This window comes from Carya illinoinensis, chromosome 1 (assembly GCF_018687715.1).
Source record: "Carya illinoinensis cultivar Pawnee chromosome 1, C.illinoinensisPawnee_v1, whole genome shotgun sequence".
NCBI lineage: Eukaryota > Viridiplantae > Streptophyta > Magnoliopsida > Fagales > Juglandaceae > Carya > Carya illinoinensis.
This window is the reverse complement of record NC_056752.1, coordinates 55,409,248-55,421,800: the sequence shown is the minus strand read 5'-3', so window position 1 is coordinate 55,421,800 and position 12,553 is coordinate 55,409,248. Positions and strand designations below refer to the sequence as shown.

The 12,553-nt window shown below is 36.3% G+C and overlaps 2 protein-coding genes across 2 annotated transcripts; one reads left to right on the top strand and one right to left on the bottom strand.

Annotated features, from left to right (window-relative positions):
- Nucleotides 1-2,425: 2,425 nt before the first annotated feature.
- LOC122303638 (probable membrane-associated kinase regulator 4) lies at nt 2,426-3,994 on the bottom strand. The gene has a single exon (XM_043115506.1). The coding sequence runs from the start codon at nt 3,702-3,704 to the stop codon at nt 2,622-2,624; it is 1,083 nt and encodes a 360-aa protein (XP_042971440.1). The 5' UTR covers nt 3,705-3,994; the 3' UTR covers nt 2,426-2,621.
- A 5,240-nt stretch (nt 3,995-9,234) lies between these two features.
- On the top strand, nt 9,235-12,280 carry LOC122290112 (chalcone--flavanone isomerase). Its single transcript, XM_043097661.1, has 4 exons — nt 9,235-9,421; nt 9,511-9,669; nt 11,229-11,452; nt 11,671-12,280. The coding sequence occupies exons 1-4, from the start codon at nt 9,316-9,318 to the stop codon at nt 11,962-11,964; spliced, it is 783 nt and encodes a 260-aa protein (XP_042953595.1). The 5' UTR covers nt 9,235-9,315; the 3' UTR covers nt 11,965-12,280.
- Nucleotides 12,281-12,553: the final 273 nt, after the last annotated feature.

The window sequence follows — 12,553 nt, the reverse complement described above, 5'->3', positions numbered from 1 at the left end:
AGCTGATTTAGCAAAATCTTTGACATTGAAAATGAGAACATTAAGATTTAAACAAATCCACTAGATAGAACAGCCTAAGAACTGTAGAAGATTCTCACTAATGTGGATGGCTACAACATATTTTCTGCTCAAACTTGGACATCAAATGGGTCATTAATTTCTCAACAACCAAATAAATATATTTTCAGGACCCATATGTAAGCTGAATGATTGAGTTGTTCAAATACCCAACAGCTTAGAGTTGCTCAAATACCCAACAGCTTATGTGAGGCAGACATAACATTACTTTGAGACCATAAAAAAACAGTCAATTATCCTCAAAATTAAACCAACTTGATCATTTAATTAGTTTGCTATTGCTTTTTAAAGAAAATATGGAAAAAAAGAAAATATGAACAACTTTGTGTTCCGCATATTGATTGTACTCCTACATGTGCAGATCCATAACATATTTCATTAAAATACTGATTGAAGCACACAGTTAACCACTGCATATTTGAATTATTGCTGTCTTAAAGTGCGATAATCATTCATGAGATGCAATGTTTGATTATAATACACCCTTTAGGGTGCTAACCAGTTACTTTCTTTCGGCAGTATTTTAGCAGGCTGCTAGGAAAACTGGCTCTGTAACGAGGGATTCAGATAACTAATGCATGCAATTTTAATTCTCTCCCTCTCTTTCATAGCATTTCTAATTTCCTGCATTTTCTTTCATCTTCTTGACATTTCCGTCTATCCAAACAATAAATATACGGCATGGTAAACTCCATGTGATTGGTGACACATCACCAATATAATAAATATCGATTAATTTACTTTTTGATTGCTGATGCATTAGTTTGTAAAACTAAAATCCATGCAATAAAATTTTAGTAGCTATAGCATTAATCTGGGATATATATGCTTAGGATAGTTATGCCATAAGCTTTTGGGTTAAATTTTCTGGGGTTATTTTAAAAAATTAAGTAACAAAGGACATGCGGAGGTGATTAGGTATGCCAGTAGGTATGTGAGGCCTGCCTTTTTCTTCTTTCTTCTCGCAGATAACCTCCATAGTGCTCTACAACATCAAGTTGGCCTTTTTGTTGCTTTCCTTAGGCCTTAAAATCTTAACCCTGTCAAAATTCAGGCTGACATGGTTGCTTAGTTTAAGGTTCAGTACACCCCACTAGGTAAATGAAAAGAAAGGGAAAAGAGCCATCCATGTCTTGAAAGGCTGTTTGTCTGCACCTGAAGATTTCCTCTTAACATTATTTTTGTTTATTGTCTTTCCTTTGCTTAGATTTGTTGGCGTTGCATATTTAGGTAAATGATCCTAACACCTTTACAACATTTGAGCAGTTTTATAAAACTTTTCAAATGAATGTTTTCTATGTTATCATGAATCATGCAGCATATTTAATGAAGGCAGGGAGGGGTCTCTTAGTTGCTTTTGAGAGGTGGAAAGATGGGCATCTAGGATTATAGTCATGATTATTTGGGTCAATTGATAATTGGCTAGAACATCATAATGATACTCATCTTTGAAAGATGCCAGCTAATGGAAGAGATGGTTGGTGAGATTTACCAGTAAGCAACATAAACCTTTTTCTTTCTGCCTACCATTTGAAAACAAAGGTGAAATGAGGAAGAGTCCTTGACAATTATGTTGAGAAATCTTGAATTCTCTCAGGACTCACCATGAATTTTTACCTAGGATTTTTGTTCTGTTTTTCTTTTCCAATATTCCACTTAATAATGACAGTAAACGAGTTAGTTGTGGAAAATGATTGTTTGCTTTTCCGTGCTTAAGGAATTTGAAAAGATACTCATTTTTTTAACAGATAAAAATTAAAATCTGATCCACTTCCTGATAAGATATTAGCCAGGTGATCAATAAAGCCAACGCTTGAGATAGCTCCCATGTCAGAAGAAACAAGGATATAAAATCCCGCTATCAGTGCAGTACACCTGTAAACATAAAGTGATGCACTGTCGTCTGTCCACTCAATCAGTTGGAATCATTTAGGTGGAGGTAGTATCGTAAGGATGCTTGGTTCGTTATAATTTGTTTTGTATATATCCTTAAGGAGTCTCGATGGTAATAATGCCTTAAAAGATTTTGCAAAAATCAAAGGGGACTTGTTACCTAAGTGAAACTATTTCAAAATTCAATGAGTGAAACACTTTGTGCGCAATAGAAGATTTTGTTTCTATGAAATCTCCAAAGTGGCTTATGAATAGACCTATCCGTTATGATTTCATGTCTTTTAAAATGATGACTAATGCTAAAGGACACATGTGAAACCAAGAATTATCATTGCAGCAACAAATATCAATCAACTTAGATTGTTAAATTCCACCCAGGGTTTTAATCTATATGAAGAGACTCTGTTCCTCTTTTATTCGTCTTAACTAAGTTTGAGGAAAAGAACTTCTAATGTGCATTTTCACAAACTTCCACATGATGCTCTGCTCTGAATATTCTAAAACGCCATACACAGTTCTAGCCTTGAACCAATTCATGGGTATTAGCAAAATTATGAAAGGGAGAAGAGGAAAAACAGAAAAGAACACATGATCATTAAAACTAAACATCCTACTTTGCTTTGTCTTTCCCCTCTCTCTCTCTCTCCCTCTCAACCTCTGCAAAGGTCTGGCCTTTCTTGATCTTCACGAACTGCAATCCTGGAAGTTGACAATGAGTAAAACCCAACTTCACTTACAGTCTTTCTGGAGTGGAAGAGCTGCTGAGACTGTTTGCAATGAGCAATTGCTCCTTGAATTGATATCTCGATATCTGAACTTGCGCTGCCGCATCTCTTGAGAAATTGCAACTCATGGAATCCCTTTGAATCGTTTGAGTTTGAAGATGAAGAAAAGCTGGATGAGGATGAGGGGAGTGAAGACTTCTTTGTTGAATGGCGTTTGATAACAACCGAGAATGATCTCCTATGGTGGCCAAAGCCATTCTCGGCAGTCTTGTCTTCGTCAATGCTCTTCATGATGCTTGTTGACGTTGAACATTTGTCCTTCTGAATTTGCCCAAACGGGATTTTCTTAGACTCTTTCACGTGCGTATTCATACATTCCTTGGCTTTTGAAACCGATCTTTCATCTGCATTCTTAGTAGCCGCTGTACAGGACTCATGTGAGCAACCAGATTTACTGAACAAAGACTTGAGGTAAGCCCTGGAAGCCTTCAACTTTAAACCAAGTGAAGAATGCTTGAGCTTTTTGGTCCAAGACTTTCTTGGGTTTTCGCTATAAAAGCCACTGACTTCAGTTGAATACTCGGAGATATACTCATCTAGGTTCAGCTCTCTACTAACCCGGCAAGATTCCGAGGGAGAGATGTTACAAGATTCAAATGGGGTACTAGAAGTCGGTGTTGGGGCAGTAGTGGTTAATGGAGTGCTATAGAATTCTTCGAAGATATCTTTTCTTGTATCATAAGCAGGGCTGGAGTTTTGCAGGAGTTTATCTACCATTTGCAAACGTGGGGGGAGGTGAAGAGGAAGAAGCTTTCCCTTATAGAAAAGCTCGTCAGCTGGGGAAGTTGTTGGCTCTCTTTCTTGAGAGCTGGAAGACATTTGGAACTCGAACTCTCTGCTGTGCGGAGGGGAGCCAACAGAATGACAAAGGAAGTTGGAGTATGAACTTACTTCCATGTCGATGTAGTCATCATCTGCATGATCACATGATGGGAGGTTTACGGCCATTTCAACTCTGTATTTTTAAGATGGACCTCTGTCTCTGTCTCTGTGTGTGTGTGCGTCTCTCTCTCTCTCTCTCTCTCTCTCTCTCTCTCTCTCTCTCTCTCTCTCTCTCTCTCTCAATGAATCACCTTATGGGGAGCTGAGCAATGTGAGGGGGGATGAGGGGTAGTCCACCCTTTAAAAGCGTGGATGAGTGGGGAGAGAAATGAACTGTAGGAAATTGTCAGGATTTTTATAAATCTTTCAATGCTTCCAAATATAAAATGCAAACACATTATGGGGTTTTTCTAAAGTTTCAGCACTGACCCATCTCTAAACATTTCTTTTGTTGTGACTCATTACTTTTCTTCATTTTATAATTAATAACTGGTAGGAGTCCCGTCTCTCTCTAGATCAAGTTTTATATGGAGGAGTGAAATCAGAACTAGTAGGGTATGGTTTCAGACAGTGAATTTTGCAGTATCATACTCTCTCTCTCTCTCTCTCTCTCTCTCTCTCTCTCTCTCTCTCTCTCTCTCTCTCTCTCTCTCTCTCATGAATCGGGTCTCTTTGAAAGCACATATATAGTTGACATCATCAGGACTTGATTATTTGTTGGGGCCATATGCAAATATTCAACACCCTCAACTGCACAAATAGGTAACTTCACGGTCAGAAGACCAAGCCCTTGAGCAAAGAATCAGGCCCCATTGATATGATACGGTTATCAACTATTCAGAAAAATGAAACTGATCATTGAAGGATTCACTTAGCACTGTGGTACTTGGGTTGGCATTTTCTTTGCTAAATTTATTGTTTAGATGGAAGTAAATTGAATCTAGTGCTATTTTGCTCCTCGATAATTTATTCTCATGAACTTATTTTTCTGATTTTATGATTTTATCGAGGTATATAATCATTCGGGCATAAGTGGATTAAATCTTACATAGGATAGCATTCACGAAGGCTTTATAGATATGGCATAAATATATCTGAAACTACAGGCTTAAGCTTTTGAGTTGAAATGGTGTTCCAATATGTTATATCAACCTGAAGGATTCAAATGAGATTGCAGACGACATGCCTTGTACCAATGTATTTTTGAAGGATTTCCCATATATTTGTTTTCATTTTTTTTTAGATTGTAGCTTTTTAAAGGTCATTTCGTGCACTTCAACTATACTCAACTTTCCCTTTTCAATAGAGAAAATCCATTACTGATGCCATTTAGCTTTCCCTATATGAGTTGAGATTAAGCTCCTCGAAAAGAATTTTGATTAGATGATTGCACCCGATGGGTAGATTTCATTTTCTGTTTTGGATCCTTTTTCCTCCTCTTCCCTTTCTGTTTGTAACTTTATATTGTAGCTATTTGGTAATATTTTTTTGTGCTTACTTTTGAGCATCTCTTCGTTTCAATCCCACGTTCATAATTCATCGAAAAGGTAGAGATAGAAGGAAGCAGCAGCACAGGAAATATTTGAGAGGGTAATGGGTTGCATTGTGTGAGGCAAGAGATAAAAGCCCCCACATAATTATATATTTTGAGTGTGGTTTAAGAATTCAAGGTCTAAAAGAATATACCTGATTTAAATTTAATTAGTGAGATAGATAATCATAGTTTAAGAGGGTGTAACTGAAAGTTAATATATCTTTCTGGCTTTTACGTAGAAGTCCCCAAGCCCCCTAATCAGCCACATTCAAATTTCCAGCAGTTTGTAGCTTAAAACATGGCTTTATGCACTATCCACATACAATATTTGGTTCATCTCTATCTCCGTGCACCATAACTCTTTAAATATGGCTTGAAAAAAGTCTTCCATTCAATTGAAAAATAATTTGTAACAAAAGAAATCACTTTACACTTCACCAGCTTTTATCACTTTACTGGATTCCTGGGTTGTTTTTACTTTTTGTAACTCTATTTTTTTCCTATCAGAAAATTTCCTCACAATTATGTTCTTGATAAATGCATCTGCTCGAGCAAATTTCTCGGTCTCTATACAGCATCTTCCCAATTAATTTTTTCTTTTCTTCATCTTCTTAGATTTTCATAGTTTCAGAGCTATATTTTTCTTCACTTGCTCAAAGCTGACACAAACACAATCATAGCAGAGAGAGAGACTTGTTTCCCTAAGAAAGGACCAGCAAATGATCCGACAATACATGGTGGAGAGAAGGGAAATTCTGGATGGAATGCCTGCGTAGCTCGATACTTTTTTTTTCCTTGCTTCTTTTAACACACTCCTCACATTTTAGTATCCTCTTCTTATATAGGTATATATTTATATTTTCAACACACAAGAAAACACACGATCAAATGTTATCATTTCACTGAAGAAGTCTTTTCAGTTGTGTTCAAAAGCATCGTGGCGTGTATGGTTTATGTGCAAGCTGTTAGCCCTATGCTGTATCCATGCAACATGTTAACCGGTGCGGTGTTCAATTGGCAATAAGCAAAATGAACCATTCAATTAAAAAAGAATGATTGAAATTCTAAGAAATCCCACTAAAAAATCTAGATGTTCCTGTTTCAAAAGTAACTTTTACATTGCAACAGATGGATCAATCAGATGTTGGACGAACATTTCTGCTGGGATAATTACAGAGAAAAGTACAAGCAAAGGACAGCCATACATGTATCCATCAGAAAGACCCACCACCCAGGAAAGCTGGATGATAGAGCAAGCCAGTAGAGCCTATCTGGATCGAATATAAGGGCTCCATTGCCGGGTATCCAACCAGCACCAAGGAAAGAAGAAAATAGCAACAGCATATAAACAGTTCCGAGCAATGTCTTGTGGTAGTCAATTTGTAAATTGCCTTTTGAAGGGATTACGGGCAAGGGGTTCCCAGCCCACTAGCTTCTGTACCGTTGTGCTGAAAGCATGGAAGGCCCTGTACAATCATGATGCCCTTCAAGGATAAAACAATTCCCAACTTCTATATCCGGAAACCTTTTCGATAGATCAACATTAACAAAGACATTAAAAGTTTAATAAACCCCACATTTTGCCTCTTGTTTCCTTCATTTCTAAGTGAGAAAGCACGTCATGCCCACTTCAACACTAGATGGTCATTTCCCCCACCTTGTACAAGAGACAATTGTGCCCACATCCTCCCTCAAAAGTAGGTAGCCTCGGGAACGGAGTAAGATATTGCAGAATAATAGTAATAAGATATGTGTTTTTTGAATAGCTGTTACCTGATCCACTTCCAGTAATGTTGCACTTAATATTGCAAGCTGAAATCTTCCTTAAATATAGGTTCTACAGGCCATACAAGTTTCCTTCATTTCTTTTAATTCATTCCTTCGTCAAAAATTCAAAATACAAGTTTGAGAATTTACAGAAGAATGAAAAAAAATGGAACTCCATAAACATAGGTGTTGGGCTTTCTATTAAACATAGATCCTACCAAATTATCCATTAGAGCCGATTAACCAATAGCTTTATCCCGAAACAGAAATAAAAATAGCTTAATTTTCATAGATGTTGCTACAGTACTATTTTTTAACAAGAAACAACATTAAAAATTAAAAAAAAAAAAGTTTTTAGCCATTTAACTTGTCTTTGTACTGTATGCATATCTTAAAACCCAAGCTGTACATAAACTTTAAAAAAATAAAAAATAAAAAAAAATCCCTTTCTAGCAAACCCCATTATGTACACACACTTGGGCTTGAAGGTTCTTCAAGATTTAGACAAAAATAGGCCAGGTTAAGGAAAGGCCTGACTGCAACCCGAGGTTTTTCAAGATGTAGACAAAAATGGGCCATTTTAAGGATAGGCCATTACTCAATTAAAATAGTAAACCCACCACAAACAAACAGACAACAAAATTATTTAGCCCATTTGGTTCTCGAGACCCGTGGCCGTAGATTAAGCACCAAGACCGTCGTTTAATTAAGCTATGATAAAAGTCAAGCCTATGCTCCAAGAGGTCCCAATCACTCGACGAAAATATATTCTTGGGGATACTCTACATTGTAATTAGCTTCATCTACTACTATCCAACAATGCCATCTAAATCGCTGACGATAAAAACCTACGAAAAAGTTAACCTACTTGTAAAGCCACACACACGTGACCTAAATTCCCGTCTATGGCAAAAGAGGTTGGAAATTATTCAATAACCAAATAATTACACAATCTAGAGGCTGTTGTTTGAGTTTATTATTTCTCGGGATATATATATATATATATTTTATATGGGTTCGGTTTGGGTACAATGGTAAAATAACTGGATACTTTCTGTTAGCCAAACTGACACTGTGTAGTGTTGTTTTTAAGTTTTAGAGTTCTTTTTCTTTTTAAAAAAATAAATTTCCACAACATCGGTTCAAGCAAAGAAATCTCAATATTAAATTCTCAATAATGTGGTACTGAATATTATTTAGTTTAAGCTAACAAATAACAATATTATTCATGAATTTTAAAGAAAAAAGTATCGCTTAAATTATTACTTACCATAATAATCTATTAGCCCATTTTAAACCGAATTTTTTTTTTTTAAATACTGTCTTTATTTACAATTTTACTTGTATAAAATGTGTCAACTATTGAAAATAGTAAAAATCTTAAAATTCAAAATCAAATAATAAAAAAAAAAAACAGATAGAATGAGATACTACCACTTTATCATATTGTTCATGTGTAGCACTATTTTTTTATTAAATAATTTTAGATACGACTTGTGTAAGTATCGTATAATTTTATTAAAAAAATAAGATTTATCAATAAAAATAGAATTTTTAAATAAATAAAAAATTTATTTATCTTTTTCAAACAAAATGCGTGAAACTTAAACATTTTAGAAATGGATTTAAAATTGCTAGGAGACAAAGTCCTTGAATAGAATTAAATTTAAATTTTCTTATTTCTCATTCTTTCCGTTGTTATTATTATTATTATTATTTATTACTTTAACCAATAGATGATTTCAAAATTCAATAGGATTAAGCTCCCGAATTCTTAACTTCTTAAATAGATTGATCATCAGCATAATTTTTTTGCCTTTTTCCTTAACCAACATACACGATGTCAGTTTGACTATAACAGGAAGTATCCAGTTAGTGGCAATTTTGCTACTGAACCCAAGCTGGACCCCTTTTCTATAAGCTTGTAGGAAATAATATCAAATAGACAAGGAAAATGCTTGTGGGCCCGTTGGGGGCTACCTCTGGTTTGTTTTTATTTTATTATTAATTTTTTACAGTAAGTATTTCTTAATAATATTATAATACTGTAAATTTTTTGGAAAAAAAATTAAAAATATTAAAAAAAATTACATGTAAAAAAAATCATTAAAAAAATACATCTTACAGCTAGCGGTAGGTTCCCGCGGAGCTATAGTGCTACCCAATAGACAAAGACCCAAATGATGGAGGATGAGCATTGAGCCATTGACATCAACCAGAAATTGGGAATCATGTCCTACGGTCTCCACACACGTGGCCTTCCAATCAACGCACGTGAACCACAACTACCTCTTCAACTTCTACCTTCCCTTAATTGCCACTGTTGATCACGTCACAATTACAAACCAAACAAGTGACCCCTGTATAAAGCCCTGGGCGTGCCACACTCAAAATCAGACACCTCCTCGCACAGTTACCACTAATATCCTCGCCAAAATGGTTCCAGCACCGTCCCTGGCCGGAGTTCATGTCGATAACGTGGCGTTCCAGCCCACGACGAAGGTTCCGGGCTCTGACAAGACCCTGTTCCTGGGCGGCGCAGGTTCGTATGCGCTGCACACCTGCAGTTTGTTTTTATAATAAGCTAGTCTTTCTTTCTCTCTGATTCCCGGTGCTCGCTAATGTGTGCAGGGGTGAGGGGATTGGAGATCCAAGGGAACTTCGTGAAGTTCACGGCCATTGGCGTGTACTTAGAGGATACCGCCGTGCCTTCGCTATCCATTAAGTGGAGCGGAAAGAGTGCGGATGAGTTGTCGGAATCCGTCGAGTTCTTCAGGGACATCGTTACAGGTAATAGATCACTTGCTGCTTTCATTTCCGCGGGATCTTCGCTCCTTTGTCCAGGATTGTTATACGGGCATTATAGTAAATATGCGCCAGTTTGTCATTAATTTCATCGTTGACTACTGACTGCTTTCTAAAGTATAGGCGAGAAATGCTAAACCTACCGAGAAATGTATCTCGATAGTGTGTCCCCATTTTTTATTTTTTATTTTTTTGTATTTAGTGATTATAGAAATATTTGTTTAATGATGTTGTGAATTTTTTTAAAAAAAATTAAAAAATTGAAAAATTAAAAATGATAAAAAAAAATGTACAGAAAAAAAAAATAAAATACAATAGATCAAATACAAGACCCAAATTTGATTCTCGATTTGGTAGGTAGCTGTAGAAGTACTTTTAGCAGGGACAGAGCTGACTGCTTACCAAATTGACATTTTGATCCTTATAAATATTTTCACAATTTTTACCCAACTTAGCAGATGAATGCGCCTGTTACGAGAGTACAACATCTATGGGCTCACTTGAATGAAACGATTCAATTGCGGGTTTTGTTATCCACGAAACTAATGTGTAGGGTGAATCTTACTCGTATGTATGTCTCACTCACCAGTTCCGTGGTTCACGCATGCATGAAATACACAAATCGTGTGTTTACTAGATGATAGATGTCCTGACTGGCATGTGTGAGTTCCATGAATTTTATGTTAAGCAGGCGATATATGCATGCGAGTTAACCCGAAAAATTGTTGCCATCGTATTCCTTTGTCATATATGAGATTTTTTTTTTTTTTTTTTTCCTTTTAAGAAATCTGGGGATCGAGATCGGGCCTCGCTGGGATGTTAGTTCATTTGAAGTGGCCTTTAAATACGTGGGTTCATTCTGTCTACATGTTATGTGGAAGTGGGAACACGAATTCAAGGTTTGCTTTACTAATTACATGCATGTCTGAATTCACAGATCTTGTGTTTGATGCGAATATACTAATTAAGGTGAACCTCATTTGTAAGACTTGTTTGGTCCGGTGATTAGATCTTAGTTCATCAACGATGTGTATCTTAAGGAATTAGATATGATGACTACTGAATCAGCTCTCCCCGGCTATAGAATCCTCTTTTCAGGGCACTTTAGCGATCCTCTGTGGTTAGTTGCTGTTCATATAATTTGGGCTTCTTCTTCTTCTTTTTCTCATAAGGTGTACATTCAATCCATTGCTGTTGTTGAATGTGGTTAGTTGCTGTTCATATAATTTGGGCTTCTTCTTCTTCTTTTTCTCATAAGGTGTACATTCAATCCATTGCTGTTGTTGAATTATCTTAGTAGCCAAACTCATGGCTTTTATTTGCTGTTTGTTGCTTAGAATCTATGCCATAGGGTTTTCTTTTGTTAAAATAAAATGATCCTTTTCCATATGGAAATATTTGTAGTGTATCTCTCTAGTCTGAAATTATGGTACTGTTACTCCAGGGATGTAAATTACTGGCTTTGAGATAATCTGAGAGAAATAGTAATATTGTATTATCCATAGTTTTGTACTGATCAGGACATTTTTACCATTCACACGTAGGCCCCTTTGAGAAGTTCATACGGGTGACAATGATCCTGCCATTAACGGGTCACCAGTACTCAGAGAAGGTCACGGAGAATTGTGTTGCCTTTTGGAAATCTGTCGGAATTTACACTGATGCAGAAGCCAAAGCCATTGAAGAGTTTCTTAAGGTCTTCAAGGATGAGAAATTCCCACCTGGCTCCTCTATACTTTTCACACAATCTCCCAATGGCTCATTAACGGTCAGTAAATCACAACCAGGAAGTTTTAATCCTTTAGCTTTCATTTTGATTCTTTCTGCAGGGAGTTCTTGTTAACTTTAATTAACAAGACACTTGGAAATCTCAGATGGTTTTGGCTGATTGCTGGCGGTGGTAACTAGATATTAATCATTCTATTTTAAGCATTTCTGAAATTTAAAAATTCTTCCCATTTTTTTTCCCATTTTTGTGGAGTGTAGATTAGCTTCTCCAAAGATGAGTCCATTCCCGAATCTGGGAATGCAGTGATAAAAAATAAGCTACTTTCAGAGGCAGTACTAGAGTCGATTATTGGCAAGCATGGTGTTTCTCCGGCCGCAAAGAAGAGTTTGGCTACAAGAGTATCAGAGTTGTTGAAAGATAGCAATGATAAAGAAGCTGAAAATCAGAAATTGATGGCTGAAAATCAGAAATTGAAGGTCGAAAATCAGAAACTGGAGGCCGAAATTAAGATATTGAAGGCTGGAAACTCAGAAATTGGAGGCCACAAATAAGAAAATTAGTGACCGAAAAGGTCACTGAAGAACACGAATCAATGGAGTTAAGAGGGAAGGATGTCAAGGTTTATTTTCTGTAGAAACGCAAGCTGTGTGAGAGTGGAGATGATGATCTCATTAGTATTAATATTGCGCATTTGTACTTATTATCACTATCAATAAACCGAGTGTTCGTACGTGAATTGGAAATCTGGTGTGTATTCTGAATTCAAAAAACTAATACATACATACATGCATAGATACTTTTATAATCTTAGCAAAATTACTCAACATCCCCATATCATATAATAAAAGATCATGTGTGGTTTATAAATGATGGGTAGAATTTCATTGATTATTCTGACTGTCACACTCAAACATCAATTAGTATTTGAGACAAGCGGTAGTGGCCTGGGCTACCTGAATTCGAGTGCCTGTCTAAAGAGGAAAAGGTGAGAGTAATAGAACAGAGGAGATGTGCACAGAAAGTGCTCGACAGAATGTTTCATAGAGGACTGAATATATTCATTATGAAATGTTTACACTCTTCTTCCATAATACAATGCACTGTTCTCGTGTGAATATATAGCACAAGACCCTAACAGAA